This window comes from Oncorhynchus tshawytscha, linkage group LG08 (assembly GCF_018296145.1).
Source record: "Oncorhynchus tshawytscha isolate Ot180627B linkage group LG08, Otsh_v2.0, whole genome shotgun sequence".
In the NCBI taxonomy this organism is placed as follows: domain Eukaryota; kingdom Metazoa; phylum Chordata; class Actinopteri; order Salmoniformes; family Salmonidae; genus Oncorhynchus; species Oncorhynchus tshawytscha.
The window spans coordinates 24,551,992-24,579,986 of NC_056436.1; the positions used below are offsets into that span (position 1 = coordinate 24,551,992).

General features: G+C 41.9%; 1 protein-coding gene across 1 annotated transcript; it reads right to left on the minus strand.

Annotated features, from left to right (window-relative positions):
- Positions 1 to 27,065, minus strand: LOC112232893 (all trans-polyprenyl-diphosphate synthase PDSS2-like). Its single transcript, XM_042325350.1, has 8 exons — positions 26,391 to 27,065; positions 18,426 to 18,562; positions 6,004 to 6,203; positions 3,093 to 3,167; positions 1,829 to 2,002; positions 1,486 to 1,620; positions 1,342 to 1,377; positions 1 to 356 (listed from the first exon to the last, which is right to left on the minus strand). The coding sequence occupies exons 1-8, from the start codon at positions 26,633 to 26,635 to the stop codon at positions 201 to 203; spliced, it is 1,158 nt and encodes a 385-aa protein (XP_042181284.1). The 5' UTR covers positions 26,636 to 27,065; the 3' UTR covers positions 1 to 200.
- Positions 27,066 to 27,995: the final 930 nt, after the last annotated feature.

The window sequence follows — 27,995 nt, forward strand, 5'->3', positions numbered from 1 at the left end:
TGGATGTGAATTGTTTTAATAGCAAACAGTTAAATGGAGTTTTAAAGGTGTGATCTGTAGTTTAATTTCCGGTAAACGCCGGTCGGACTTAGGGGGTCGTGAGTATTCTACTCTCTGATTGGCTTAAATGGAACCAAGATTGTTTTTCTAGCATCGATTGATTGTGCACGTTGTCCTGAGGCCACAGGAGAGTAGGGGGGTCAGAACTTTGTGACAGCGCGAGCGATGTTCTCCAAGGCTGAACGTGCCTCAGAGGAAGGGAAACACTGGATGGACTCCAGAGCTTTGTTGCCGTGGTAACGGCACAGATCTATTGTCGAGGTAACACCTTTCTCCAATTTGATCGTGGACCGCAGCTGTTACAGGAAGAGACCATAGGACATGACTTCAGCATTTTTTTATGTAAGCAAATGTTGAAATGAGCATCCTATTGTGAACACTGAGGATGGGAATGTGCAGTGGTCTATATAAAACTACATTGGTCATGAGACTCCCCCTCCCCCAGACACACTGAGTAGTCTTGGGTGTCTTTCCCCCCTTCTGCTCTGGCTCAGTCAGGAGATCTTTTTGCTTAGGGCGTTCTACCTAATGAATTCTGGGACTGAAAAGACCCTGTGGGCTTTCGCTTAAAAAACAGCAGGCAGGGAGCATTGCTCCACTGCACTAATGTGGGTGCACGCTCCTCAGTTTGGAAACGGGGACACAGCAAACTCCAAGTCTCCTCCACACTCCATTAGTCCCCAGAAAGTCCTGTCCATCACTTTCTCTTCTTATGTTGAACAACAGGTGGCCAACATATCCAAAATATGGTCTGACTGAGACCATTTCCATGGTTGTTCAGACTGCATTACATTTAAGACTAACAGGAGCAGCGCACACCTAGTGTTTGACACAATATGTATTTCAGCGTAAAAGCCCAGGCAAGCAGGACACATGTATTATATTGTAAATACTAATCTATATGAAAATGATCATAGCTACAATGACTGTGGTGCAGGTAGGAGGATACATTCTCCCCATATCCCCCCCCGTGTCCTCATGAAGGAGATTCTCTGACAATGCAACCGTCTCAGTCTCTCTGTCTCCTCCACAAATAGTCTTGGGTACCTAATCCCCCACGATCTGGTTTCAGACGTGACCAGAGATCCCCCCCTTGTCTCTTCCTGCACCCCATCTGTCCCCTCCTTTCCTCTCTAACTGACTTTGGGAAGGAAATGTCAAACTTGAGATTGGTTACAGTGGATATCAACACTATCTAAGCATCTTTGACAGTCTTGCAACCCACCTTGCTACCATACCACAATAAAAAACATCCACTGTATGTACATTAACCCTGCTGACCTTTGTATAGTCCATTTGTCTTCCAATAGTTTTTGCCTGTTTACAGAGAAAGAGAAATTCAATAAGTATTCATATTTACCTTGTAGCTATATAAACAATTAAAATGTCAGAAAAAGTAATAGCACAGGATAAGTGGTTCAGTACCTGTTGCAGCTGATGACACCATCTCTCCTGCCCCACAATCTGACGGTGGAAAACCACAGGGGCCGAGTTAAAACTGAAGGTTACTGGGTCTGCTGAGCAGCTGCTCTTTACAAATAGCTGCAGGTCAGAATTCAACTAAAGAGGGGGGAATGACAGCATTAGTCTATAATCATGACAGCCTAATCATGATCCTTACATGTTACATTTCACCATCTCTCAGTATATTGCAAATACACGCTGTCCTTTTCACTCGCATTTTCACATTTTTAGGAAAGACAAGGGAAGCAGCACGAATCTATACTTTTCAGCAGAGCCAATCTTTCAGGTTTCGTGCAATACTTGCCTTGTGGCCCAATGATAGATGCTTGCCATATTTGTAAGCTAGTCCTTGTGCATCTTTGTCATGTTTGGCGAGCTCCATCGCCGCCTGACAGCTTTTTGCCAGCAAGGCACCATGGGACAAGAATGTCTGCTCCTCCCACGTGACCATGTTGATTTCATCAGTCAGGCTATTGTCCTGAGAAGAGCAGTTTACATAAAATGTTATGTATTCAGTTATGACTGTTTCCATTATGTAGAAGTACATTTTATCCAAATATCTATATTTCCAATAACAGCTCCAACCATAGAATAAACAGTACATAAGAGCATTTCACTGGAAAAATATAAACTGTAGACTAAAACTATTTATTTTGTTAAAAATTGTGATTTATAACCACAGTATAAAGCTCCAAGGAGAGACGAGCCCAGGTTGAAACTGGAACCTCCTCTGAGGTAGAACACAACACTGAGTTCTGCTGGGAAAGCTCTTCATCAAAGGGTGAGGTGTAAACCGTATCTCTACCCGCACAAATAATCAGGTACGTCCAGTAGCATCCAGTACATAATAATAGCAGATACCTGATAGAACAGTGTTATTCATTTAAGCCCACTAAATAGTTTGTCCAAATTAATAATTTAGTAAAATGCATGTTTTACTTTTTTGTAAAAAAAAAAAAAAGTACCATAACTGTATTAGGGGATGCCTTGACAGATTTTGTTCTCAGTTTGTATGATGTCATGTAACTACAGGTAACTGCCAAAATAAAGGAAACACGAGTAAATAAGGGATACAAAATATATTGAACGCAGGTGCTTCCACACAGGTATGGTTTTCTGAGTTATTTAAGCAATTAACATCCCATCATGCTTAGGGTCATGTATTCCACCATGCCTAGTTGCCCATTATTTTGGCTACCATGGCTAGAAGAGATCTCAGTGGCTTTGAAAGGGGGGTCTCAAAAGGAGCACAGGTGGTTTAAAAGGGTGTGTGTGTCTCAGTCACCAGATCTCAACCCAATTGAACGCTTATGGGAGATTCTGGAGCAGCGTCTGAGACAGTGTTTTCTAGCACCATCAACAAAACACTAAACCAACTGAATATTTTATGGAAAGAAGGGTGTCACATCCCTCCTGTGGAGTTCAAGACACCTGTAGAATCTGTGCCAAGGTGCATTGAGGTTGTTCCCTATTAAGACACTTTATGTTGGCATTTCCTTTATTTTGGCAGTTACCTGTAACTTCAGCTGGCTAGGGTGACCCTGGTAGTGGTATTGTAATTGTCTTACCTCCAAACTGTTGTGGATCTCATGGTAGTTTCCCTGCACCAAGTCACCAATGGCACTCGATATCAACTCCACAACCTGTCAAACGCAAAAGAAAAAAAGCTTTGCTTAACCACCATTGAAAGTATTTTACGTAGTATTGAAATTGCTCTAAAGAGAGATGGGGCTGGGGTTTAGACTAAGAAGGGTGTCTGGGTTGTAAATTGACCAGCTCTAACTCCTCACATTGCCAGCTCATTATCAGACCAGTGTGGACTGACTGAGGACTGCCTGCGGTTTTTATTAAGCACACCCAGACTGAGCTTTATCAATTTGAATCTTATTTATAGCGACCCCCAGTTTAAACTGTATTATGAGGCTTTATCAGGTATCCAGTCTGAGAAGCTGAAAGGCAGATGGCAAGGCAGAAATCAGGAAATGTCATGAGGGCTGAGGGGTTGATGAGGCTCTGGAGCAGTGGTCTGACATCTGGTGCTGGGGCTCTTGTCATCAACAACCCAACTCAGAATTGATTATCAATTTGATACCTTCTTGTCTTAGATATAACTTCACTCTGCTCAACAGGGTGTGGCTGGGCGGTATTGTATATTCATCATTTTTATTGTTATGTTTTACACTAGCTCCCTCCCGCGCCTTTGAGGAATTCTCACAAGTCTACTAGGTCCAAGTGTGTGGGCATGTAGTGGAATGAATGTAAAAAAAAACTCAGTGTCATCTGTCTGCAGTTGCCCAGACCCTCTTGCAGTGGGAATCCAGGACTACATTTTAAATTGCACCCTCACTCACACGCATGATACTAATCCTACAAAGTAAATTCAGTCAGGCACCTTATTTTATATGCTTGTCCAAATCAGTGACCGAGTTTAAATAATCACAAACACGATGTTTATCAGGTTTGTCTTCTTTCACAATCAATTGCTCCTAAAGAACAGCGTATGGGCACAAAGATTTACAGTTCTAGGTAGATAAGACAATCCATATGTTGTACTCTCTTACATTCAAGAGGTTTTTTCATGATTTGAGAGCGTGTCTCTATCAGAGTCTTCATAGTGCGCTCGGGGTAACCAGATCCTTTAGGAAATATTAAAGAAACTCAAGCCTCACAAAAGGCCCAAAAGGACAATACCCCTACAGTGTTCCCAGATGTGCTGTCTTTGCTAGGCTGTGAATGAGGAAAATGAAGGGAGGGGGGAGTCTTTTTTTGGAAAGTATCAGATAAGCCACGGCCTCCCCCTTACTCTACTCCCAAATCCAGGCAGATCGTGTTTTGCCGACAGGTCTGTGAGGGAGAGAAACCGGAGCTGGGCTCTGCGATCACTTTACCATTTATACCGGCCTAGGATTCCTCTCAAGGCCGGAACACATAATCCAGATCAATTGCTCCCCTAAAAAAATTCCCTGGTTTATGTGAAATGCTTATACACCTCTAAGCGCTTATGCTACGACTGCTACTACAGTCATGTCTGTCTCGGTAACCCACAACAATCCTTGAAAAATGTAATATATCAAGCAATTGGTGAGTGTTAACATTTTATTCTCTATCAAGTATTGAATAGGGGTCTCTATTTGTGACTATCCGTTTATTTAAGAGACAGTGTCATGATCATAGTTTAGACACATGTGAGTACTAATTTCAAGTAGGCTATGTTTTACAACTCTTGTGAACATTTTACTGTTAGGGGGAGAGTGGGGGGCACATGTATGTATGTCCAACAGGGGGAGCTCTAGAATGTTATTACATTATTGAAAAGACGACAATACGAATTATACTGCAAAACAAATGAGTGTCATGATGTTCATGTAAGGTGTTAAAAATGCCTATTTATATCAATTTGACAATGCCCAAATTTAAAGAAACAGGGGTACTTCTGTTATCAGAATTGTGATGATCACAGTGTCTTTAGGTGGCATTTTAAATGCCTGTTTGTCTGTCTGAGCATGAACAATCTGAGCCGAGGGGAGAATTTGGAAGATTGCAAAGCAGAGAGAAAATAGGTTATTATGATCCTCTTGTGCAGCCACATTCTGACCGTAGAGGTTGGTGACACATTCTGACCGTTGGTGACACATTCTGACAGTTGGTGACACATTCTGACAGTTGAGGTTGGTGACACATTCTGATAGTTGGTGACACATTCTGACAGTTGAGGTTGGTGACACATTCTGATAGTTGAGGTTGGTGACACATTCTGACAGTTGAGGTTGGTGACACATTCTGACAGTTGAGGTTGGTGACACATTCTGACATTCTGACAGTTGAGGTTGGTGACACATTCTGATAGTTGAGGTTGGTGACACATTCTGACAGTTGAGGTTGGTGACACATTCTGACAGTTGAGGTTGGTGACACATTCTGACAGTTGAGGTTGGTGACACATTCTGATAGTTGAGGTTGGTGACACATTCTGTCAGCAACGATTGCCAGTGTATGCACTGGAAGTGAACTGTGACCCCCATGCCCACACATGCACACTGCAGAAGTGCTTAGTAAGAATGAGTAGAAGAGCGTAAGAGAATGTAACCTGTGTAAATGGGGGTGCATTATTCCCACCCAAGCATATTTTGTGTGTGTGTGTATCAGTCTGCCTGCCAGTGGCCTAAGTGAGAGAATAGATTTGTTGATTCGATCAATCCACAACGGCCAGGAAAACTTGACACAGCAAGCTGATGTAAGTGATGTTTAAACTCCTCTGCTTATACAGTTTGTATTCTCATCAATTTCCTTATCTGTATTGCAGTCATCTCAACATTGTCAAGTATCATCTTCATCTCACTGACAATCTATTGAAACCTCACAGGTAAAAGGCTGAAATCAGATTGCATTTTGGGAGACATTTAAAGGCAGAACGAAAAAGCTACAGGGCAAGAAATGTGTCCATCTCTAACAGAATGTTATATGATGACTATTTCATACCTTAGTATTGTTTAGCTGGGCCAGTCCAGTGCAAGCATTGGCAAGCAAGAAGTCCCCACTGAGAACGGACATCTTGTTTCCAAACTGCATGTCCTTCAGGGGACCGTCAGAGTTGGTCCACTCCTTTAGGTTGATGATCCCACGATGCACCAGGAAGGCCGTGTGGATGAGCTCTGTGACTTCAGCCAGGTTCCTCTGACGACAGAGGAAATATATACATTGTCGAATTGTCACCAGTAAAGCATACACTGAACAAAAATATAAAATGCAACAATTCCAAAGATTTTATTGAGTTACAGTTCATTAGGAAATCAGTCAATTTAAATAAATAAATTAGGGCCAAATCTATGGATTATGCTGAAACATGAGGTGATTGCGGCGGATAAATATCACTTATTATTGATATCTACACAGCGCATTGATGTGAATCACACTGCTGCTCTCTCATTTAGCTATTTGTGCTTTGCGGAATGGGTTGTTGTGGATGGCTGTTCACAAATCTAAATGTGTATTTGAACCCAATAATGGTTGAATTCAAGAAGTTTAAGCTGCCTATCAATCATTGTTTTTGAAACCAGTGGACAGCCAGTGAAAAATGCGCTCTTGCAAATGCTGCGAAGTGCATCCATTGGCCTAATGGACACATGCTCAAACTCGCACACTCTTGATAAGACTTACAGGGACAATCTGTAGTTGCTACAACCATTTTTTCAAAGGTTTGGACACACCTTTTTACTATTTTCTACATTGTAGAATAGTGAAGACATCAAACCTATGAAATAACACATATGCAATCATGTAGTAACCAACAACAAAAAAGTGTATATTTTAAATATATTTTAAATTCTTTAAAGTAGCCATGCTTTGCCTTGATGACAGCTCTTGGCATTCTCTCATCCAGCTTCACCTGGAATTCTTTTCCAACAGTCTTGAAGGGGATCCCGCATATGCTGAGCACTTGTTGGTTGCTTTTCCTTCACTCTGTGGTCCAACTCATCCCAAGCCATCTCAATTGGTTTGAGGTCGGGTGATTGTGGAGGCCAGGTCATCTGATGCAGCCCTCCATCACTCTCCTTGGTCAAATATCCCTTATACAGCCTGGAGGTGTGTTGGGTCATTGTCCTGTTGAAACCAGATGTGATGGCGTATCAATGCAGAATGCTGTGGTAGCCATGCTGGTAAAGTGTGCCTTGAATTCTAAATAAATCACTGAGAGTGTCACCAGCAAAGCACCTCCCAACACCATCCCACCTCCCCTCCATGCTTCACGGTGGGAACCACACATGCAGAGATGATCTGTTCCCCTACTCTGCGTCTCACAAAGACATAGCGATTGGAACCCAAAATCTCACATTTGGACTCATCAGATTAAAGGACATATTTCCACCAGTCTAATGTCCATTGCTCGTGTTTCTTGGCCCAAACAAGTCTGTTCTTCTTATTGGTGTCCTTTAGTAGTTGTTTCTTTGCAGCAATTCAACCATGAAGGCCTGATTCACACAGTCTCCTCTGAACAGTTGATTTTGAGATGTGTCGGTTACTTGAACTCTGTGAAGCATTTATTTGGGCTGCTTTTTCCGAGGATGGTAACTCTAATGAACTTATCCTCTGCAGCAGAGGTAACTCTGGGTCTTCCTTTCCTGTGGATGTCCTCATGAGAGCTAGTTTCATCATAGCGCTTGATGGTTTTTGCGACTGCACTTGAAGACACTTTAAAAGTCCTTGAAATTTTCCAGATTGACTGACCTTCAGGTCTTAAAGTAATGATGGACTGTCATTTCGCTTTGCTTATTTGAGCTGTTCTTGCCATAAGATGGACTTGTATTTTACCAAATAGGGCTATCTTCTGTTTACCACCCCTATCTTGTCACAATACAACTGATTGTCTCAAACACATTGAGAAGGAAAGAAATTCCACAAATGAACTTTTAACAAGGCTGTTGATTGAATAATTTAAATGCATTCCATGTGACTACCTCATGAAGCTGGTTGAGAGAATGCCAAGAGTGTGCAAAGCTGTCATCAAGGCAAAGGGTGGCTACTTTGAAGAATGTCAGATATATTTTCATTTGTTCAACTGGAAGAGTCATTAAACAGTACCCACAAAACACCAGTCTCAACGGTAACAGTGAACAGCGTCTCCAGGATGCTGGCCTTCTAGGCAGTGTTGCAAAAAAAAAGCCATATATCTCAGACTGGCCAAAAAATATATATTAAGATGGGCAAAAGAACACAGACACTGGACAGAGGAACTCTACCTAGAAGGCCAGCATCCCAGAGTCGCCTCTTCACTGTTGACCTGACAACTTTACGGTTTTTACTTTTTAATTACCGTTTATATCTATATATATATATTTTTTTCACTCCGGACGCTTTATCTGGACACGATTCGTCAGGACCTCCAACAGCCGAAGCTAAGTAGTAACATTAACATGATGCCTTCTAATTGCAGTCGCTGTACTCGCCTTACGGCGAGAATAGCTGTGCTACAAGCCCAGCTTCAGACTCAATCGTTAGGCAAGGGTAATTTCAGTGTAGGAAAGGATGAAACAGCGTCTGTGCCACCAGTAAGTACAGATAGTAGTATAAATCCCCTGGCACAGTCCCCGCAGCCGGACAACTTTCTCACGGTTTCTGGAAGGAAATGCTGTAGGAACGCTCAACCGGTGTCGCTCATTCAGCCGACAGAAACTTTCAACCGGTTTTCCCCATTAAGCAGCGAGTCGGAGTCAGAGGCCGAGTCTTCTCTGGTCTCTACTCCTCTCGTTACGGGGTCTGAGACGCCGAAGCTTCCCACCATTAGCTCTGACAAATTGAAAACTCTAGTCATTGGCGACTCCATTACCCGCAGTATTAGACTTAAAACGAATCATCCAGCGATCATACACTGTTTACCAGGGGGCAGGGCTACCGACGTTAAGGCTAATCTGAAGATGGTGCTGGCTAAAGCTAAAACTGGCGAGTGTAGAGAGTATAGAGATATTGTTATCCACGTCGGCACCAACGATGTTAGGATGAAACAGTCAGAGATCACCAAGCGCAACATAGCTTCTGCGTGTAAATCAGCTAGAAAGAGGTGTCGGCATCGAGTAATTGTCTCTGGCCCCCTCCCAGTTAGGGGGAGTGATGAGCTCTACAGCAGAGTCTCACAACTCAATCGCTGGTTGAAAACTGTTTTCTGCCCCTCCCAAAAGTTAGAATTTGTAGATAATTGGCCCTCTTTCTGGGACTCACCCACAAACAGGACCAAGCCTGACCTGCTGAGGAGTGACGGACTCCATCCTAGCTGGAGGGGTGCTCTCATCTTATCTACCAACATAGACAGGGCTCTAACTCCTCTAGCTCCACAATGAAATAGGGTGCAGGCCAGGCAGCAGGCTGTTAGCCAGCCTGCCAGCATAGTGGAGTCTGCCACTAGCACAGTCAGTGTAGTCAGCTCAGCTATCACCATTGAGACCGTGTCTGTGCCTCGACCTAGGTTGGGCAAAACTAAACATGGCGGTGTTCGCCTTAGCAATCTCACTAGGATAAAGACCACCTCCATTCCTGTCATTATTGAAAGAGATCATGATACCTCACATCTCAAAATAGGGCTACTTAATGTTAGATCCCTTACTTCAAAGGCAATTATAGTCAATGAACTAATCACTGACCATAATCTTGATGTGATTGGCCTGACTGAAACATGGCTTAAGCCTGATGAATTTACTGTGTTAAATGAGGCCTCACCTCCTGGCTACACTAGTGAACATATCCCCGTGCATCCCGCAAAGGCGGAGGTGTTGCTAACATTTACGATAGCAAATTTCAATTTACAAAAAAAAAAAAAGACGTTTTTGTCTTTTGAGCTTCTAGTCATGAAATCTATGCAGCCTACTCAATCACTTTTTATAGCTACTGTTTACAGGCCTCCTGGGCCATATACAGCGTTCCTCACTGAGTTCCCTGAATTCCTATCGGACCTTGTAGTCATAGCAGATAATATTCTAATCTTTGGTGACTTTAATATTCACATGGAAAAGTCCACAGACCCACTCCAAAAGGCTTTCGGCGCCATCATCGACTCAGTGGGTTTTGTCCAACATGTCTCTGGACCCACTCACTGTCACAGTCATACGCGCTGGACCTAGTTTTTTCCCATGGAATAAATGTTGTGGATCTTAATGTTTTTCCTCATAATCCTGGACTATCGGACCACTATTTTATTACGTTTGCAATTGCAACAAATAATCTGCTCAGACCCCAACCAAGGAACATCAAAAGTCGTGCTATAAATTCACAGACAACACAAAGATTCCTTGATGTCCTTCCAGATTCCCTCTGTCTACCCAAGGATGCCAGAGGACAAAAATCAGTTAACCACCTAACTGAGGAACTCAATTTAACCTTGCGCAATACCCTAGATGCAGTTGCACCCCTAAAAACTAAAAACATTTCTCATAAGAAACTAGCTCCCTGGTACACAGAAAATACCCGAGCTCTGAAGCAAGCTTCCAGAAAATTGGAACGGATATGGCACCACACCAAACTGGAAGTCTTCCGACTAGCTTGGAAAGACAGTACCGTGCAGTACCGTAGAGCCCTTACTGCTGCTCGATCATCCTATTTTTCTAAAATTGAGGAAAATAAGAACAATCCGAAATTCCTTTTTGATACTGTCGCAAAGCTAACTAAAAAGCAGCATTCCCCAAGAGAGGATGACTTTCACTTTAGCAGTGATAAATTCATGAACTTCTTTGAGGAAAAGATTATGATTATTAGAAAGCAAATTACGGACTCCTCTTTAAATCTGCGTATTCCTTCAAAGCTCAGTTGTCCTGAGTCTGCACAACTCTCCCAGGACCTAGGATCAAGAGAGACGCTCAAGTGTTTTAGTACTATATCTCTTGACACAATGATGAAAATAATCATGGCCTCTAAACCTTCAAGCTGCATACTGGACCCTATTCCAACTAAACTACTGAAAGAGCTGCTTCCTGTGCTTGGCCCTCCTATGTTGAACATAATAAACGGCTCTCTATCCACCGGATGTGTACCAAACTCACTAAAAGTGGCAGTAATAAAGCCTCTCTTGAAAAAGCCAAACCTTGACCCAGAAAATATAAAGAACTATCGGCCTATATCGAATCTTCCATTCCTCTCAAAAATTTTAGAAAAGGCTGTTGCGCAGCAACTTACTGCCTTCCTGAAGACAAACAATGTATACGAAATGCTTCAGTCTGGTTTTAGACCCCATCATAGCACTGAGACGGCACTTGTGAAGGTGGTAAATGACATTTTAATGGCATCGGACCGAGGCTCTGCATCTGTCCTCGTGCTCCTAGACCTGAGTGCTGCTTTTGATACCATCGATCACCACATTCTTTTGGAGAGATTGGAAACCCAAATTGGTCTACACGGACAAGTTCTGGCCTGGTTTAGATCTTATCTGTTGGAAAGATATCAGTTTGTCTCTGAATGGTTTGTCCTCTGACAAATCAACTGTAAATTTCGGTGTTCCTCAAGGTTCCGTTTTGGGACCACTATTGTTTTCACTATATATTTTACCTCTTGGGGATGTTATTCGAAAACATAATGTTAACTTTCACTGCTATGCGCATGACACACAGCTGTACATTTCAATGAAACATGGTGAAGCCCCAAAATTGCCCTTGCTAGAAGCATGTGTTTCAGACATAAGGAAGTGGATGGCTGCAAACTTTCTACTTTTAAACTCGGACAAAACAGAGATGCTTGTTCTAGGTCCCAAGAAACAAAGAGATCTTCTGTTGAATCTGACAATTAATCTTAATGGTTGTACAGTCGTCTCAAATAAAACTGTGAAGGACCTCGGCGTTACTCTGGACCCTGATCTCTCTTTTGAAGAACATATCAAGACCATTTCAAGGACAGCTTTTTTCCATCTACGTAACATTGCAAAAATCAGAAACTTTCTGTCCAAAAATGATGCAGAAAAATTAATCCATGCTTTTGTCACTTCTAGGTTAGACTACTGCAATGCTCTACTTTCCGGCTACCCGGATAAAGCACTAAATTAACTTCAGTTGGTGCTAAATACGGCTGCTAGAATCCTGACTAGAACCAAAAAATTTGATCATATTACTCCAGTGCTAGCCTCTCTACACTGGCTTCCTGTCAAAGCAAGGGCTGATTTCAAGGTTTTACTGCTAACCTACAAAGCATTACATGGGCTTGCTCCTACCAATCTCTCTGATTTGGTCCTGCCGTACATACCTACACGTACGCTACGGTCACAAGACGCAGGCCTCCTAATTGTCCCTAGAATTTCTAAGCAAACAGCTGGAGGCAGGGCTTTCTCCTATAGAGCTCCATTTTTATGGAACGGTCTGCCTACCCATGTCAGAGACGCAAACTCGGTCTCAACCTTTAAGTCTTTACTGAAGACTCATCTCTTCAGTGGGTCATATGATTGAGTGTAGTCTGGCCCAGGAGTGGGAAGGTGAACGGAAAGGCTCTGGAGCAACGAACCGCCCTTGCTGTCTCTGCCTGGCCGGTTCCCCTCTTCCCACTGGGATTCTCTGCCTCTAACCCTATTACAGGGGCTGAGTCACTGGCTTACTGGGGCTCTCTCATGCCGTCCCTGGAAGGGGTGCGTCACCTGAGTGGGTTGATTCACTGATGTGGTCATCCTGTCTGGGTTGGCGCCCCCCCTTGGGTTGTGCCATGGCGGAGATCTTTGTGGGCTATACTCAGCCTTGTCTCAGGATGGTAAGTTGGTGGTTGAAGATATCCCTCTAGTGGTGTGGGGGCAGTGCTTTGGCAAAGTGGGTGGGGTTATATCCTTCCTGTTTGGCCCTGTCTGGGGGTGTCCTCGGATGGGGCCACAGTGTCTCCTGACCCCTCCTGTCTCAGCCTCCAGTATTTATGCTGCAGTAGTTAATGTGTCGGGGGGCTAGGGCCAGTTTGTTATATCTGGAGTACCTCTCCTGTCCTATTCGGTGTCCTGTGTGAATCTAAGTGTGCGTTCTCTAATTCTCTCTTTCTTTCTCTCTCTCGGAGGACCTGAGCCCTAGGACCATGCCCCAGGACTACCTGACATGACTCCTTGCTGTCCCCAGTCCACCTGACCGTGCTGCTGCTCCAGTTTCAACTGTTCTGCCTTATTATTATTATTATACGACCATGCTGGTCATTTATGAACATTTGAACATCTTGGCCATGTTCTGTTATAATCTCCACCCGGCACAGCCAGAAGAGGACTGGCCACCCCACATAGCCTGGTTCCTCTCTAGGTTTCTTCCTAGGTTTTGACCTTTCTAGGGAGTTTTTCCTAGCCACCGTGCTTCTACACCTGCATTGCTTGCTGTTTGGGGTTTTAGGCTGGGTTTCTGTACAGCACTTTGAAATATCAGCTGATGTATGAAGGGCTATATAAATACATTTGATTTGATTTGACGTTGAGATTGGTGTTTTGCGGGTATTATTTAATGAATCTGCCAGTTGAGGACTTGTGAGGCGTCTGTTTCTCAAACTAGGCACTAATGTACTTGTCCTCTTGCTCAGTTGTACACCGGGGCCTCCCACTCCTCTTTCTATTCTGGTTAGTGCCAGTTTGCTCTGTTCTCTGAAGGCAGTGTGCACATCGTTGTACAAGATCTTCAGTTTATTGGCAAATTCTTGCATGGAATAGCCTTCATTTCTCAGAGCAAGAATAGACTGATGAGTTTCAGAAGAAAGTTATTTGTTTCTGGCCATTTTGAGCCTGTAATCGAACCCACAAATGCTGATGCTCCAGATACTCAACTAGTCTAAAGATGGACAGTTGTATTGCTTCTTTAATCAGAACAACAGTTTACAGTTGTGCTAACATAATTGCAAAAGGGTTTTCTAGCGATCAATTAGCTAATCCAAGTTGATCATTTTAAAAGGCTAACACAACGTGCCAAAATATAAGATTGTTTTTCTCCAATGTTTGTAAACATTGTAAATAAACACTTCATAGATTCATAACATGGTTAAAACAATCATTTTGATATTGTGGATGGTCAGTCCTTGCATCCATAGCTCTGTCTATTAATCTGAGAGTGGTTACATTTCTCCAGGCACATCTCTCAGCTGTGGATTTGCCCTTTAAACAGCTGCATATTATCAAGATATCAAAGTGTCACAAACTAAAAGGTAAACAATAGGCCTATAGCAAATGCAGTATATGGCATTCATTTTTCACATGTAAAAAGCACTTTTCAGTAGTGCTCCAAAGCATGCCATTCCATGAGCACAGCATTTATTTTTCAACTCGATTCAATGCGCCCAATCAGTCCTCCATGACAACAAAATCATAAACAGAGTAGGGCTGGCTAATAAGTCCTTAGTTTTGGGGTTATGCTCAGGTAAAACAATTTGGCTAATCTATACTTCCATATTTCCAAGTCCTATTCTTGAAGATCAAGGGGCATAACATTTATTGGAATTACTGGAATTCTAATAGACTTTGGTTTTCAATGTAAAGATATAATTTAATCATATTATTATATGTAGTAGAAAGCGATGGGTTAGAAGACACCTACATAACCAACCCATAAAGTAAAATCCATATATGCCAGCTATGTAAACTTTTACATTGCAGGATAAATCAATAGATGTTTTTCAATTGGTAAAATACATTGTCTTATTCTAATGCCCCTTAAGGGGAATGTAATCTAAATGTAATCAGATTACATTGCTGAGTTTGGGCAATCTAAAAGTTACATTACTGATTAGAATTTGACAGGTAACTAATAACGGATTACATTTAGAAAGTAACCTACCCAAACCCGCCCTTAAGCATGGTTGTGGCTAATTCCCATTGCTGTACAGACTAGTATGGTAAGCAATCTATTGTGATAATGTAATTTATACAATGGAAAAGTTATAACCTACTTACAATATGTTTGCTTCGAATGACTTACTCCTTCAAAGTCATGCTGTGATAATATATAGCCCTAGTGTCTACCTGATTAATGATGATCGCTGGCAATCAACTGCAATGATTTGATTTATCTCTAGAGAAACGGTGCGTTGGGCTCACTAATACGAACTAAATGGAATTCAAAATCGGTCATTTAGTTGTTTAATAACCGAAAACACACATACAGTTCGGTTAATCGCTCAACACTATTCCAGAGAAATGGAGTCTTTTGAAAGAGAGAAATTAAACTACAACCGAGGTCTAACAGATCTAACTTCAAATTTTCAAACTTAGGTTGCAAGATTTGATCGATATATTCTATGTATTTTCGTTGTTCTCTAAATAACTAATGGTAAAGTCACGTATCCAGGTAATCTCGCTTCAGAGCGCGCGCTCACTACAGGACATGAACGAGCGCGTATCTCGTGCACTAAATGATGCCAGGTAATAAGAATGTACTGGGATAGGACTGCAGATGGTTCATTATGCATGTATGAGCCATGCATTGACACGTCGAGTCCAAAACGGCAGGTTTAAAAAAAACAACGAGGTAATGTTCAATCTTCCTGAACGCATCTTTAAAATACATTTTAAAAATAAAAAGTTCTCCATTATTGAGGAAAAATAAATAAGCCTTTACTAAATTCCATTATAGTCATTAGAAATAACAGCTATTCTTGATTACCAGAGAAAAGACATGCAAATTGTTTTTGAATGGAGCCTTTGTACATAGTCTGAGGGAGGCTATAATCAAACGTTGATTCAGTCTTTGCTGGGGGATAATTAGATCCCCCCTCCATATGGGCTGAGCCTGCCAGGGCAAGACAGACATACTGACCGGGAGGATCAGTCTGTGGAGGGAGCCAGGGATGGGTGCGCTGATGGACACTTTAGGGCCATCTTTCAGATGGTGTGAAACAGTCCTGATAAGACATTTCAAATCCAGTCATCTTTCAATTCTAGTTGTTCCTGCCCATAATACACCGTACACATGCATGCCTTGTCTGGCAGCAGGTAATTGCATGTTCTACAGTTGCTCAGAGAGAGTTGTTAGTAAAATGCTATAATGTCATTTATTGCGCTGCTCAATCATACCCATTGTCCTCCTTCTGTGAAGAGTAGTACATTTGGCCTCTCCTTGACAATGTATTTCATTTCAATCCCTGCCACTGCATTGATGTTATTAACACACAGGATTAAAATGTGTCAGTGTAGACGTTTTAACAGACTACAAGTTAGGGATGAAAATTACATAGATAAATTGTTCTCAACATTTAGGCTAATTTAACATTTGATTCATGGATTCAACATTCAATGCAGTTGATTAATTTATCTGGTCCCACTACTTACATCAAATCTTAACCTGGGTACAAATCTTAGACAAATACTGAGCGTATTGCTACTGCAGCAAAAGTATAAAGCAGGCTATTGAGTACATCCTGTACAAATGCAGCTAAACAATAATAATAATGTTGGCACTGGTAGCTATTCCGACAGACACCCTTCCCACCACCACCACTCCTCCAACAGACACCCTTCCCACCACCACTCCTCCAACAGACACCCTTCCCACCACCACTCCTCCAACAGACACCCTTCCCACCACCACTCCTCCAACAGACACACTTCCCACCACCACTCCTCCAACAGACACACTTCCCACCACCACTCCTCCAACAGACACACTTCCCACCACCACTCCTCCAACAGACACACTTCCCACCACCACCACTCCAACAGACACACTTCCCACCACCACTCCTCCAACAGACACCCTTCCCACCCCACACTAGGACCCCTAAAGAAGCCTCGCAGTCTCTGCCTCAGATCTTCAACTCATGATAAACAGCGTTGGAGCCAGGGGAGGAAAAAGGGGAGAAGGGGACTTGTGTATAAATAGCTTCGGCAGCCGGTTGCATAGCAACTCATGCCATCTTGCTGAGGCGTTCCCGCCCCTAACACGCCCCTTGTCCTGAGTGTTCTGTTCCATTTTCCTCCCTCTACAGGGTCCGTAATACCCTGCAATACAGCTGTGCATCTGTCTGTTTTGTCTCTGGGTATCTGGCTGTTTTGTCTTCTGTGTGTCTGTTGAAGTCTGTCTCCCTTTCTGTCTGTCCATCTCTCCGATTCCATACAGCTCTGGCCCTCTCTCTATGCTGTGATCCCTGGTGAGCCATCAGTACTGGGCACTGGAGTGGGAGACATTTTACAAATGCTGTCTGTCAGGAGGGAGGAGAAAATTCCCCTGGAGGTATAAATCAATCCCCCCATCAGTGCTCTGGCCCAGGTGCTAATGAGCCCACATTCCTTCAACAGAGGAGAGGGGGCGAGACAAAGTGAGAGCGAGAGGGGCAGAGAGGGGCAGGGGGAAGAGAGAAAGGAGAAGGGTGAGAGAAAGTGTCAGAGTGAGAGGGGGTCAGAGAGAGAGAGAGTCAGACAGAAATACAAAGGACAGGGTTGTATGATGTAATATAGTTAATCATCATGACACATCACTGACTCCGTTGCACCGGCTCTATGCACACTCACTGGACTTTACCCCCCCACTCACTCACACATACTACACTGACATTCCAACAGACTGCATACGCTCACACACACACATGCATGCATGCATTTTGACGCAAAACACACATACACTCTTCACATACGCTAATGAAACTGTTTATTATCTATCCTGATTGCCTAGTCACTTTTACCCCTACCCACATGTACATATTACCTCAACTACCCCGTACCCCTGCACATTGACTTGGTACTGGGAATCCTTGTATATAGTCTCATTACTGTTATTTTATTGTGTTACCATTTCCATTTTTGCTAATTTTTCATACTTTTTAACTCTGCATTTTTAACTCTGGAAAGGGATCGTAAGTAAGCATTTCACAGTAAAGTCTACGCATGTGACAAATAAAATATTATTTGAGTAGAAGACACAATCCTCATGAAACTGGATGCAACATTTTGCAGTATGGGGATCCTGAAGTAGCTGATGTATTGCTTTTGTTTACTTTGAATTGTTGGTCATTTCAATAGCTGGAGTCCTAATCGTATGGATGGTCGATAACTTGATAAGTCAGACTGTAAGCATATTCATTACAGCCACTCCACACTAGCCCCCCTCCCGTACTGCTTGACAGACTTCTCCACTGAAGCTATAGTTGAGGCAGTGGTGCTTGCCAGCTAGGAGCAAGAAAAAGGCCATTCAGACACCCAGTGTACCACCTGCCAAACACAACAGTGACTTCTGGTAACCACTTGGCATGGTTGTAGAGTAATCTCCACACAAAATTCCATGTTCTGGGCAACATTCTGTATGTGTGCGGTGTGCTTGCGTGTGAGTGAGTAAGTGAATGTTGTCATCGGAAAAAATGACAAATTGGAGCTGGTGTGTGTGGGTGCTGTCAGATCAGGAGCAATGAAAAGTATGTTCCTGTCTTTTCACCAAGTCAGTGGTAATGAAGGAAAGGAGACAAGGAAAGAAATCTATGGAGGAACATGAGGCGTGTTTACCTGGGGTAGATGCCGCTGACCATGTCCTGGGGCAGGTGGTCTGAGGCTGTGTGCTGGCTGGGACCAGCTGCCTTGGACATCAACAGGACCACCAGACCCCTCATCCGAAGGTTGTTTCTGCTGTCATAGATGAGGCCCCTGAGAAGAGGGCCAGGCATCAATCAGGCATTTATTGTTGGGTAAGGGTTTATACATTTGTGGAGATATGCTCTTTTCATACACAGAAAAGACATTTGGTTTATACATTTGTGGAGATATGCTCTTTTCATACACAGAAAAGACATTTGAATGAAGACAGAAAAATTGTAGGTGAGATCGACACAAATCAGGCATGCCTTGGGCCACATCTTGAATTTGCCAAAATGTTCCATTTCATGTATGATATTTCATCTTTCCCACACATTTAAATAAAATGTCCTTCAGGAGTAAAAAAACAAACAAAACATACATATTTATATCATCCCAAAATCTATTATGGCAAGCAGGGAATTGGCTTGGAATTGAGGGCTAAGTAAGCAGCCTCTTAACAATGACAAAGAAAATTCCCAGTAATTGTATGGAAATGAGAGGTGGTGCGACACTATATTAATGAGGTTGTGTGTAGCTTTCAACGCCTCTCTCCAGGGGCGCCCCAAAAATCCCTTTATTCCCTCGCATCAATGCTAAGCAAAGAAAATGGCTAATTGCTGCTTCATGGGGGTGACACATAGAGAAAGGTCAACACACTCATGGAGACAACTGCCTTTCAAAATCATAATTAATTCAACTGCATTGTCAAAGAAGTGGTGGAGGGCTTTATATTCAATGAGCATACCTTCAAGACATCAACTCAAGAGTTGAGAGTTTGATAAACATTTTCAGTAGCTGGATTGTTGCCAGACAACCTTTTTTTAATTGCTAGGGGAAGTGTCAACCTGAGAGCACAGCTATGAAGGAAGGTGAGGGAAAAACTAAAAATGTTCTGTTTGTCAAAATTCATGTCATGAAATGCACCTTGGAATATTTCTCCATTGCTTGCATTTTTGTTGGTGGAACCCACCCTTTTATAGTAGAATAATAAATACATCTCAGAGTATAGCTTTAAACAAGCAAGCTTAGACAAGAGACTAATGATTAATTAAAGACCGAACCATATTGATCAGCTGTGGCACAACACATTGTTTGCCAGCAGAACGGAGCCCCAAACACAATTCAAGCAGAGCTGCAAGGCTCTAGTAGTGGGCTGGCCACTGTGAAGATAAAATAACTGTGGTCCCGAGGGAGCGGTTAGACAGAGAACATCTAATCCTGTCCCCAGGGAGCCCCCTGTGCCATGAATCACACTCTCGTTAGAGCCCTGAGTAGACACCGAGCACCACCCACTCCGCCTGCGCCCAGATACCAACCGGGGAGAGAAAGAGGCAAAGGAAAGGACGAAAGAGACAGACAGAGAATGAAGGGAAAGTGCGAGAGGCAGAGGAAGAAAGAGTAGGAGAAAGAGAGGCGGAGGAACAGAACAAGAGAAAAGGATGGGGAGAGAGAGGAAGAGATGGGCAGGGAGAGGGGAATAGAGAGATTTAAAAAGGGAAGATGGGAGATACGGTAAGTGCAACAGATAAGTTCGGAAACTGACAGGTCTAATTTTATCTGTTAAATCCCTATCTCAGTGGAACCTAAGGAAAACCATCACATGAAACAAGTTGTCATCTGATTATTTCCTGTCTTCATAATTGTAACAAAAATAACAGCATGTAGCCTAGGTTAACCTCAACCAAATTCAGTACACTTTTGCCAGGTTTCAAAAATGTCTCCTACATCAAACCCTAGGTAAACAAAACATATTTATTGAGAGGTAAAAACTGACATTATGAGGCGTGAAATTACACTGAAATTCCTATAGCTTTCAATTGAAAGAACAGCAACCACACCAAAAATGTTCTCTGCCTGTGGCAAGACTGGCCAAGTCTGCAGCCTGAAGATGGCAGTTGATTAATATTTATGCCAGTCGCCACACCATGGCACATCAATCAATCATAACCCCCTTCCTGCAAAGGGGTGGGGCTGGGATGAGTGCTGGGAAAGAGGGAGAGAGAAAGAGAGATGGGTCAATGTCATTTTAATGGGTAGCACTACTACAGCGCTCTCTGAATCTTATTTGTTGGTCTAGTACATGGCCTAGTGCTGCACAGCTCTTAAAATGTATCACATGTAGTTGGACAATTTTTGGGGCAAAGCATCAATAACCATTTTTCTGTGAGAACCCAATCACTCAAGGTTAACATTTGGATGAAATCCTCAGTGTACAAAATATGATTTGGCATCTACCTCTAACTATTTCCTGAACTCCTACATGTGACGACAAAATCTCAGTGGAAAACAATGGAAGAGAAAAGTCAAACGGGGTCAAGGTCTTTCCCTGCTACAAAGTGAAAGTTCCTCTGTCCTGCATTGCCACACTCTGTAACTCCAGACTTTGGGCAAAGTTAACTGAGACGATTTTTTTAAGAATGAAAGGAAAGGGAAAACCGAAACACAACTCCACAAGGGTCTGCCTGTCTGCTATTGAGGATATTTTGATCTGTGCAGCGTCTTGGACGGAGACAGTAGGAAATACAAACCAGCCAACCAAAGATGACGGTGAGGAGTCAGCCTGTCAGAGGTCCACTTTGTCCCTGCGCTACAACACTGAAATGTATTGTCATATCAGATGTAGGTGTATAGGTTATTACATCCTTGGGCTATATGGTTTCCAACACATGGCAGGATTGTGTGCATGGCAGGATTGGATTCCTGCACTCTTTTTATCATTCCCTGTCCATCCCTGTCTTTCTTATAGTGAGGACCCATTCATCCCAACTGAAGAGAGATGGCACTGAAGGGTAACTAACTAGCTGGCTGATAGTTTAGAGAGGTAAAAAATTAGATTTCTTCACCTGCCATACCTTTGTTGTGGTGGTTGGAGGGTAGATGCTTAAAGGGCTAATTTAGAAAAATTCAGCTATGAGGCTTTGTAATCAATCCATTTGAACTAAGTGCTAAGTTTATTCCAAAATTTAACAGAATGAGTGCTGGGAAAGAGGGAGACAGAAAGAGAGATGGGTCAATGTCATTTTAATGGGTAGCGCTACTACAGCGCTCTCTGAATCTAATTTGTTGGTCTAGTACATGGCCTAGTACTGCACAGATCTTAAAATGTATCACATGTAGTGCGACAATTTTTGGAGCAAAGCATCAATACCCATTTTCTTAATTGAGAACACAATCACTTGAGGGTAGCAATTGGATAAACTCCTTAGTGTACAAAATAGGATTTGGCATCTACCTCTAAATATTTCCTGAACTCCTACATGTGATGACAAAAACTCAGTTGAAAACAATGGAAGCCACTTGCAGAGAAAAGTCAAACTGGGTCAAGGTCTTTTACTGCAACAAAGTGAAAGTTCCTCTGTTCTGCATTGCCACACTCTGTAAATCCAGACTTAGCTGAACTGAATTTTTTAGAATGAAAGGAAAAACCAAAGTCAAATGTTTAGATGAGTTCATGTCACGCTGCCTACTCATGTTACACACTCATTTGGGGTTGAGCATTTAAATGAACAAAGCAGCTGTTTTTTTTATCTCAATATCAAATCATATCTGGGTAACAATTAAGTAGCTTTGATTGTCTTCAATTAAAAAGGACAAAAATAAACAAAAATGGCTTTTTAGCAAAGAGAAATTTGTCAAGCAAGAATTTGCTAGGACTGTCTGGGAGTGGTCTGAGTGGGGAGTGGAAAAACGAAAATGATCTGTTATTGGCAGACAGGTTTGGAAGTCTTTCTTATTGGTCGAATAACAAATTTACCGCCTGTTGATTTAAAACCTGTCTTTTCAAAAAGCTTATTCAATAAAAGGGCATTATCATAATTTTTTACAATTTCACAGTATTACTCCAACCTCAGTTTGGAAATATATACACAGAGTATAAAAAACTTTAGAAACACCTTTCTAATTTTGAGCTGCACCCCCTTTACCCCACAGAACAGCCTTAATTCGTCAGGGCATGGACTCTACAAGGTGTCAAAAGCATTCCACAGGGGAATGTGTCAAGTCGGCTGGATGTCCTTTGGGTGGTGGACCATTCTTAATACACACAGGAAAATGTTGAGTGTGAAAAACCCAACAGCGTTGAGGTTCTTGACACACTCAAACCGGTGCGACTGGCACCTACTACCATACCCCATTCAAAGGCACTTAAACCTTTTGTCTTCCCATTCACCCTCTAAATGGTACGCACACACAATTCTGTTCTGTTATAATCTCCACCCGGCACAGCCAGAAGAGGACTGGCCACCCCACATAGCCTGGTTCCTCTCTAGGTTTCTTCCTAGGTTTTGGCCTTTCTAGGGAGTTTTTCCTAGCCACCGTGCTTCTACACCTGCATTGCTTGCTGTTTGGGGTTTTAGGCTGGGTTTCTGTACAGCACTTTGAGATATCAGCTGATGTACGAAGGGCTATATAAATCAATTTGATTTGATTTGATTTTGATTTGAATTCACATCTCAATGAAATGTCTTAAAAATCCTTCTTTAACCTGTCTTCTCCGCCAATTGAAGTGGATTTAACAGGTGACATCAATAAGGGATCATAGCTTTCACCTGGTCAGTCGAAATCACGGAAAGAGCAGGTGTTCCTAATGTTTTGTACACTCATTGTATCAAACACAGGAAAATCAAGTTTGACAGCACTTGGCCCTAACAATCTACACAGCACAGATTCCATGGAACTTATTGAAATTAGACACATTTTGAGTGTGTTTATTTTGCTTCAACCTTTTAGTAGGCTAGAACTCTCTGGAGGAAAATCACACTAATTGTATTATTTTGGTTTCCATTGCATCATCTGAGACACTCTTATTTTCTTATGTCAATCCTCCATTTGATTTAGTGTAGGCTGTTTTTTTTCCAGGCTTTTCTTTTGCTTACATTTACTGGATGACTATTTGTCTGAGGTTACTAGTCTACACAGAACTTTGTTGACAATACCAGTAGGCACTGCTCAAGGAGAGGAGACAATTGAATTGCCAATACAAGCCACAAGAGGGTAGACACTCTACCCAGCTCCGTCCTCTACAGCTAAAAAACCCCAAGAGAAGACACCAGCATCTTTCTCAGGGAGCGGTACAAATCATGAAGCAGCTTACAAAATAACAACAAATTAAAACTTGTCTGAGACATAAGGACGGTTAATTATGGGGCTTAAGCTGTGACTACCATCCAGTCATCACACTTGCTCTCAGTAACAGCATCTTTAACACACCAGCGGTCAAAACAACAACAAAAATCCCACGGCAAACTGTTGTGCAGCTGCTCCTAAACCCTGCTTGAAATTCAGGTTGTAAAACTGCATTTGTAAAATGATTCCACACAATTGAAGGAGTAGAGAAATAAACATGGTAACAACATAAAACCAGGATCCTGCTCTTTTTAAACAAAAGGCCCAAACTGCTTTCAAAATATATTTGCCGAAATGTATTTTCCTGCAATTGCATTAAAGAGCCACTGAACACTCCAATTGGCACGTGTGTTTTTCTGTTGTTCATTAGAAAAACTAGAATTCAATCTCGGGGGTGTGTTTCCTGACTGATTCCATGTATTGTTAATGATGTTTGTCCCCCATGAAACACTGTTGATGCGGAATCCTATTTCACTTCACAAAATCTCCAGAATGAATCTACGATAAAACTTAAAACTTATTACAGATTTCATGAGTTATGTTTTTGCCAAGGATGTTTAGTTTGGCAATTTTACATCTAACTAAGGTGTTTAGAGCAGTATTTCTCAAGTTAAAAAAAACGTGTGACGTCTTATGAAGACACCAGCATCTTTCTCAGGGAGCGGTACAAATCATGAAGCAGCTTACAAAATAACAACAAATTAAAACTTGTCTGAGACATAAGGACGGTTAATTATGGGGCTTAAGCTGTGACTACCATCCAGTCATCACACTTGCTCTCAGTAACAGCATCTTTAACACACCAGCGGTCAAAACAACAACAAAAATCCCACGGCAAACTGTTGTGCAGCTGCTCCTAAACCCTGCTTGAAATTCAGGTTGTAAAACTGCATTTGTAAAATGATTCCACACAATTGAAGGAGTAGAGAAATAAACATGGTAACAACATAAAACCAGGATCCTGCTCTTTTTTAAACAAAAGGCCCAAACTGCTTTCAAAATATATTTGCCGAAATGTATTTTCCTGCAATTGCATTAAAGAGCCACTGAACACTCCAATTGGCACGTGTGTTTTTCTGTTGTTCATTAGAAAAACTAGAATTCAATCTCGGGGGTGTGTTTCCTGACTGATTCCATGTATTGTTAATGATGTTTGTCCCCCATGAAACACTGTTGATGCGGAATCCTATTTCACTTCACAAAATCTCCAGAATGAATCTACGATAAAACTTAAAACTTATTACAGATTTCATGAGTTATGTTTTTGCCAAGGATGTTTAGTTTGGCAATTTTACATCTAACTAAGGTGTTTAGAGCAGTATTTCTCAAGTTAAAAAAAACGTGTGACGTCTTATGTAAACAAAGTACTGGGCAGGTCGGTCTCATGGTCTATTGGATAGAGAGCAATTACCGCAGCTGTTCACCCCATGTTAGTGGGCTAATGTATATCGTCAAATCAAAACCCAACCTTCATTTACCCATAGTGACGCACGGATGTTCCAAACTTTTAGACGAGACTGGACTTTATGACCAACATGATCCTATTTACACTTCGTAGTACATTTTGACACTAGAATAACTGTCTCTGACTCATATCGATGCCACATAGGCCATTTTCAAAGGGATTCGTTGCATTTTAAAGGCAGTAGCACTTTAAGAATTGTTGTACATTGACTGCTTGTCAGAATACGTTTCCCTCCTATGGCACTCGGAATGTTTATTTCACATAGAACACACAACAACAAGCCGACTAGGTAAATAGGTAAACTACTCTACTATGGGTCTGTTTTAATAACAACATTCCACAGCAAAAATAGTAGCACTGGAAAGTATCATCCTGAGTGATAAATTATAGGCTTTGAATTACTTTGCCAACAGCTACAGGAGCCTACACACCACTGTCTGGGTTGAGCGCTACTGTGGTGTGCATTATAGACTATATCATTCCCTTCATCTGAACAACGGGGTGTCATCAACAATCATGCATCTTAGTTCAGTGCACACAGCGTAAAAGAGAAAATAAATATTTGAGAATAAATGTATTTGTAACTGTATAAAGCTGTCATCTTCAAGCCAGCCCCCCTCTACACTGATCTTCTACACTGATCTTAAAAATTACCTCTCCAGAATCCATGACGGAGAACTTTAACCCATAGCCTATAGTGTAGCCTGTACTGAGGGGCCAGAAACCCAGGGTATTCCTCAGTAAATCAATTAATAGGATTGTGCACTCTAAATACAACCTAATTTGACCTACAGTAGGTGCACCCAATGTGGATGGGTCTATTTTCTTCTCACATTGCAAACTGAGGCATAGCCTGGTACCAGATCTGTTTGTGCCATCATGTCAACTCCCATGGCATGGAGTGTCATGATGGCACAAACAGACTGATACCCTGGTTAACTGCAGCATGGCTTGAGTCACTTAAAGGGAACTGAACTGGCCTGATGGCATATGGTGCCAGCTGCTATAAGCATATGTGAAAAGAAAACAGGCCCTTTACTGTTCCTACATTTTGGGGCATTGTTGTGGGGGTGACCTGGTCAGTTGAGGAGGCAGAAGTTGGTTGGATCAGCTTGATCAGAAGTTATGGTTGGGAAGATGGTGATTGACATCACTGTCATAACTGACAGAATCAAGTATTCTAAAACCACAGATAGCCAACATAGAGTTAGATTGTTTATGTATGATAAAATTGTGTATGTAAATACTTGCATTACAAACATGAGGTAATATCATTTGCAATACTATATGTTTGTGTGTGAACCATACCTCGCAGTGCTGAGTAACGGGTGTTTTGTTCCAACCAGTTTCCTCACGTGCATTGCTACATTACTAAGTTCATCACTCAGCAAGCAGCGCAGGCTCACGAAGGAGGTCGGATAACCCACGATTTTCTCTGCATCCGAGACCACTTTATTAAAATTAGAAGGCGTTGCGTTGGAGAAAATACTTATGTTCCTCTGTCCACGATTTAACAAACTGATGCACGAGAGTCGAAACCAAATTACTGTCATCTTTACAGCTGAAGGATTTTACTAATTTAATTTGAAACAAGGGTAAAGCAAACCCTTGAGTTTTCGATCAAAGCTTAACACAAGCTAGAATAAGTCGACTAAACAAATAAACTAAACGATGGCAGGAAATTAAATTAACTTACTAAATTAGATATCTAGCTAGCTAGTTAGCTATCCATATCTACAATATATCATGTTAGCAACACCTGTAACGTTATGATGGGTGTCATCCTCGCTGGCGACAGTCATATTCGTTTAAGTACTTTACATTACGGCGCCACGTATGTCCTGAGTATAATGCTGAGTTATCACCCTACTTAATTTGATACTTATTCCCTTTGAGATATCCTATAAAGTATTGTAAATATTCCGCAACACAGGACCTAAAAAGTTAAGCATTGACACAGGAGGCCACCATCTTGACGAAACGCCCTACGGTATGTCGCAAAACGTTTACAACAGTACCTTATGCCCATAGAAATAGAATCAATTGATTCTATTTCCATGTTTGTGCCCCATTTATCAGCATTTGGAATCAGTTTTCAAATAGGCTACAAGTGAACGCTGTCTTGTGGTTAGTATCACCAAAAAGATTAGATGTGCATGTATCTTATAAAATTAGTTATAAAGTCCACTCTATAAAGATTTGGGTTGCCTGTGGATTTAAAATGGACAAAACATTGTTTAATTTTGATTAACTGTGAAGGATTCAACATTAATAGTGAAATAATGACAAAATTGAAAAGAAAAATATGCATTTTTGTATTTTCTTTCGATTTTGGATTGAATTGTACTTCTCAAATAGCATCATTGACATCAAATCAAAGTTTATTTATCACGTGCGCCGAATACAACAGGTGTAGACCTTACAGTGAAATGCTTACTTACAGGCTCTAACCAATAGTGCAAAAAATGTATTAGGTGAACAATAGGTAGGTAAAGAAATAAAACAACAGTAAAAAGACAGGCTATATACAGTAGTGAGGCTATAAAAGTAGCGAGGCTACATACAGACACCGGTTAGTCAGGCTGATTGAGGTAGTATATACATGTCGATATGGTTAACGTGACTATGCATATATGATGAACAGAGAGTAGCAGTAGAGTAAAAGAGGGGTTGGCGGGTGGTGGGTGGGACACAATGCAGATAGCCCGGTTGGCCAATGTGCAGGAGCACTGGTTGGTCGGCCCAATTGAGGTAGAATGTACATGAATGTATAGTTAAAGTGACTATGCATATATGATAAATAGAGAGTAGCAGCCGCGTAAAAAAAGGGGGGTTGGGGGGGGCACACAATGCAAATAGTCCGGGTAGCCATTTGATTACCTGTTCAGGAGTCTTATGGCTTGGGGGTAAAAA